The following is a 5,503-nucleotide window of genomic DNA, read 5'->3' on the forward strand; positions in this document are numbered from 1 at the left end:
ACTACAACGGATCTCTAAACACCCGCGCTCCTCGCCCGAGCTGGAGATTGGCGCCCGTGTGGACACGGACTGCGTTTCCGTGCCTCCGGGGCCGACTCAGCGTCCTGGATCATCACCGGAGTCCGAAGACACGGCTGCTCTGTCCCTACCCCCTAAACGCGCTCCTCTTGATGCAGGAAGATGCAGCCCGTACTACGCCGCCTCGGTCAGACTGCTTGATACTTGCCGTGACCACCCGCTTCTATGTCTTGGCTTCACGCCATGGTCTTGTGAGGACGACTAGTTTCCCGCTGCTTGTATCACCACAATGCAATAGCCAGTCCCAGCAACTCTGAAGGAGGGAACGTGATCGCGGCTCTACCATTACGTTACCCGTGAAGATAAAAGCTCTCGGCCCCGTTGATTGGTACTTCTCTTGTCGACTGAAGTGAGTAGCCCAAGCTTGTACGATCGCACACCCCTGACGACGTCCAGAAACAAGTGGTCACCGCGCAACCTCTCCCGGTGATCAGATCAAGGTTGCCTGCACGTCGATAAAAATCAATATGCACACTCTGAGGACACAGTCCGGGCAGAGCCCCAGGATATAAACCCGTCTTGGGCCTTTTTACTTCTCATTGGGTTTTCTAAAGCAATCTGCTAGCCTCTTTTCACGCATCTATAATGCTGCAGGCCTTTTCCCGGGCATTCCTGCAGAGCACGCTGACGGTTGAGGATCTCGCTTCCCGCAGAGACTGGAGGTACGTCCCGAACAATATCGCCACCAAGAGAGAGGTTTGTAAACCACCCTCTCGGATAGTTTACCCCTCTGGCCACGTGTGTGCGTGTATACAAGTGTCTTCCGGTTTCTGTCGTGTGACTGTCTTTCTGAGGTATTGAGACTGCGTTTTGCATGGACGAGGTTTCTCTGTGTTAGGCATACACCCAGAAATCTTTTTGTAGGTTCCTCTTTCCTCCTGTAGTACACCCTTTTGTAGGCTTGTCCTGATCTCCTAGTGTATGCCTTCTCGTACGAGCAAGCGAGTCGACGTTTGCATCACATTGCAGAAATAGTGAAATAACAAATGCGTACTACGTTCGCGTCTGCACCTTCACTGTTCTGCAGCTGAAAGAAAGAACTTCAGATGAAAGCTTGCTGAAATGCTACCTAGTCCTCCACGCGCTGTGTACTCATCTCATGACCACGGCCCGAACATATTCGTGTCTCCATAACGGCTACAAATGCATCTATTTCTTCCCTCGTTCAAGCAGAGAATACACTCGGTTGAGAAAGGGAATCTTTAGTGAACTCGCGACGCCTCTTGGAGACCTTTGACTCGAAGAACGGTACATGAGCCAGCGAACTCGTAAAAGCCTTGGGAAACTTGCCAGACCCTCCTACTTCTTATCCGTCTTCGTCAAAAAAGTCTCCTCACCATTTGATTGGAATTCGACCATCTATTCATCGAGACGGAATCAAAAGCTATGCATCTGTATGTCCGTATGAATGTCCAGGCGACTTTCTACCGCAGCTGCTGAACCGAGTAACGCGGACCCCCTGTTTATGCCTTCTTCCGCCTATACAGGGCTTCTCATTACCGGGATCCTCCTCTATAGTAACCTGACCGTAAAAGATTACTCCAAAAAAGAAGCGGGACAAAATGGAGGGAGGCGGTCGCCTATATATACGACTCCGGCTCAGAACATCAACCAGGTAATCATCACCTGGGTAGAGAAAAAAGCCATTCTGGCCGTTGCGCACCCACGACACGTGCGGCTACACGCGGCTACCGGTTCGATCATGTTACCGACTTTTTTTCTGTAGCCGAAACACTGGACTCGGGCATAACGAACAGATCGCACCTCACGAGGGCTACTGTAGGGTACAAGACACGCGGTAATAAACAACGGCCCGGCGTTGGTTCCGTGTTAACTGCTCCTCTGACTGTCAGGAGGCTTGCAGTATGCCTGTACTGACTTGTGGAGGTACCGAAGTGGAGTGCCCACCTCCAACCAGTCAAGTTGACACCAAGGCAGTGTACTGCCGGCGCTTAGACACCACCGTACCAGTGACATCAGTGGAAGGGAACCGTGAACGCGACGCCGAGGAACCGTCACCGTCTCATGACAAGGTTGCCTTCCTCTCATGTCGCTGCATTGTGCGCTGAAAACAAGACCACTCCGACAGCGTCCCGGACTTTAGTATGCGCGCACAGCAGCACAGCCTGGCTTGTGGAGAGTACAGTGGCTCCGCGAAAACTTACTTTCTGAGACGCTCTTCTTGTAGACCAAGACCAGGAGCAGCCCGTGTTGACAGTCCAGCCAAGTAAACGAGGGGTGCTTTCTGACTAGCAATGCTTCAACGCTCGGGCGACGTGAGGACTGGTGGGTCGGCCCACCTGTCGACAGTCCCTTCTTCTGCAGACAGGACGTCAGACATCCCGGAGATTTTCTTCGCGGTCATCTTCTGGGCTCGTGACATATGCTGAAGATCGATCAGATTCTAGGAAAACGACTGACCCCGTTTTTCCCACCATTATCCAGAGGCAACAATGAGCGCTGCGGCATAGGCCATAGCGCAACCTGAAACAGTCATCCAGGTGTGGTCCATTTCCTGCAGAACTATAAACGAGGACCATTGCAACAGCCACGAGGAAGCCAAAGACAATTCTTCCGAACAGCGCAACGACAGGATACTTTCGCATGATGCGCCACCACCGTTGCCTGGGCACCCCAGCTAGGATGGACCTCTCACCGCGTCGGGGCGGGAGGGACTTTGGTGGACAAGCTCCGGAGTATGAAGCGTGAACTACAGGCGGCCCAAGTTCACAGGTGGAAATGTGAAATAGGACGGGGGCGCTTCGGCTTCGTTATCAGGGTCTCCCAGGAGCGTTGCTTCTTCGCCAACATATAGGGAAAGTCTGGGGGACGTGCTTCCCAAAACACTGCCTTGACGAGGCTCTTCGTGAATTATCGGTCCTTATGGATAAATAATGAAGCGTCTCGCGACTGGAAGAGTAGCTCCCACAGTCAGTGCGATCTTCGCGAAGTCCTTCTGACACACGCCGGGGCCGTGGGTGGCCGGAGCGGCTTCTACTTGTGCTTCTTCGTGCTCTTTCAGATTGAACGGATGCTCCTGGTTCGCTCGCTTCCCCGTCGCCAGCTCGGAACGTAGGTCGAGAAGTCCTTACTTAGTTCCCAGTGAACGAACCAGGCCATTTTCTCTCAGGAATGGAGGCTCTCCCGTTTCTCCAGCTGCAGTACTTTTTACGACTTATTGGGGGCGACGGCGGGGCGTCGGCCTCGTCAGTTGCAGTACGTGAAAGCAAAGGCCACCGAATTGGGTAGCATCCTGAATTGAACGACTCCCCAACGTACTCACTATCCCCGCTTGACATTCACACTGATCCCCCCGCCGCATCGTGGGGGGTTTGGGGTGTGTCTACCTTGCCACGGAGACGATTGTGACCCGGCGCAACTGCGAGTCCAATAAACAGAAGCACAGGCTAGCTCAGAAAAATGGTAAGCTTGAAATAGTTCGACGGAGTGACAAGTCTGAAGTGTAAATGAAGAGGGCGAACATATCTTCTCGACACTTGGTATTACAGCCGATTTTCCTACGAGGACAGAGGACACCGATACTGGGCGATTCATCCAACGGGGACTGGACGAGGTACGGACTGCTTGGCGTGTTCCTGGCGATATCCAGGCCTCCGATGATAAGGAAAAGATATCGAGCCTGCACCATAGAGCACCGCGCTGAGCACGCGTCCTTCCGGAGTTGCCCTCCTGCTCACTGTGGCACTGCTCGTGCAGCCCCCTCTTGTGGTGCGAGCTCCCTCCTTATCCGCGATTTGTACGAAAGAGATCCATTCGGTAGAACACTAGCTTCCCAGGAAATGTTGCTTTGACGACTACCGATCTCGTGTTCAGACTTTGTTTCAATCCCGCGTACCGTGCTGAAACAATGCTGAAACTCGTAGAGCCCGGACGCCCTTCCCTTACAAGTGAACAGGATAGTGCCTATGCTGCTCGGGGAGTTGCATGACAGCACTGTTACATCGAGTTGTACAATGGGTGTGCTACCTCACCCCCAACAGGATCATTCCTCACCTCACGGCCACGGACTCATCAACTGCGTCTGCGCGCGTACGGTTCCACATACATGAGTATCTTCATACTTGTTCAGAGTGCTCTTCGGTTATTTGACCGACCGACGTGACCCGCTTTTAGAGAACCTTACTCATGCTCGCCCGTGATGCAGACCTTGGACCTGCTGGACAGACTCCCACCTAAGAGGTGATGACAGTGCATACGCCAGCAGACAACTTGACAAAGTTTCCTTCTTTCTACCCAGCCTCAGTCTTTCTGACACGGAAGAAGTCCGTCATGTTGTCAACAGGTTCAAAATTGGACTGATTGGTGACAAAAAAAAATCTCTCCATGCCCCTCTCGCTTCTTGTATCTCTTGCTCACTGCAACCAGGTGTGGAGTAAGAGACCTTGGACAGAAGGAATAGAAGAGATAAACTCCGTCGTCGGTACACGGACACCGGACCACGTATCCCCCGAGACGGCATAAAAAAAATGCATCTATATGTACGTATGAATGTCCAGACAACATTCAACCGTAGCCGCTGAACACCTAACGAGGAAGCCCTGTTTATGCCCTCTTCAGCCTATACAAGGTTTCACATTGATGGGTTTTTGCCACTGTAGTAACGTGATTGAAAAACATTACTATAAAAAGAAGCGGGACAAAACGAAGGGAGGCGATCGCCTATATACTACTACGATCCAGAACCCCAACCAGATAATCATCAACTGAGTAGAGAAAAAAGTCATTCCGGCCGTTGCGCACGAAGAACGGGTCCAGCTGCACGCGGCTGCCGGTTTTGACCGTGTCAACGAAGCTTTTGATACTTGTCTGCAGCCGAGCTCTTACACTCAGGGTCAACAAACACATCGTCTCTCGGCTATGCTACTGCAGGATAGACGAAGCACAGTAATAAATCGCGGTCCGATGGAGGCTTGCAGTATGCGTGTGCTGACTCGAGGAGCTACTGAATGAAACCGCGTACCCGCCGTTCGACCAGCCAAGCTCAAACCAACGCGGTGAGCCGGCGGCGCTTGGATAATATCTTACCACTGACGACAGAGGAAGAGAACCGCAGACCCGACGCCGGTGAAGTATCGCCGTCTCAAAACAAGGCTGCCTTCGTCTCATGTCACTACATTGTGCGTCGAGAACAGGGTCTCATCCCGACAGCGCCGCACACTTCTGTATTCGCATACAGCAGCACAGTCTGGCGTGCAAACAGGACAGACCACACCAGAATTCCGGAGACGCCCTTTCTACTGACCACGACCAAGAACAGCCCATGTTGATAATTCAGCCAAGAAAATGGAGGGCGCCTTCCGTTGCCATGTTCCTCTACTCTCAATAGCGAAGTCCCAGTGTTTGGATGCCATGAGGAGTGGTAGGTCGACACGCCTGTCGGGGGTCGCTCCTTCTGCGGAATAGG

General features: G+C 52.6%; 1 protein-coding gene across 1 annotated transcript; it reads right to left on the minus strand.

The window, feature by feature from the left end:
* Positions 1–1,751: 1,751 nt before the first annotated feature.
* Positions 1,752–5,503, minus strand: CSUI_011165 (uncharacterized protein). The gene is made up of 4 exons (XM_068071266.1): positions 5,125–5,503; positions 4,093–4,271; positions 2,244–3,457; positions 1,752–2,143 (listed from the first exon to the last, which is right to left on the minus strand). The coding sequence occupies exon 3, from the start codon at positions 2,682–2,684 to the stop codon at positions 2,412–2,414; it is 273 nt and encodes a 90-aa protein (XP_067916757.1). The 5' UTR covers positions 2,685–3,457; positions 4,093–4,271; positions 5,125–5,503; the 3' UTR covers positions 1,752–2,143; positions 2,244–2,411.

Source organism: Cystoisospora suis, assembly GCF_002600585.1.
Source record: "Cystoisospora suis strain Wien I chromosome Unknown contig_9965, whole genome shotgun sequence".
NCBI lineage: Eukaryota > Apicomplexa > Conoidasida > Eucoccidiorida > Sarcocystidae > Cystoisospora > Cystoisospora suis.

Excerpts from the sequence above, each read along its gene's own strand:
- CSUI_011165 (XM_068071266.1), bottom strand. The coding sequence starts at position 2,684 with ATGCGAAAGTATCCTGTCGTTGCGCTGTTCGGAAGAATTGTCTTTGGC.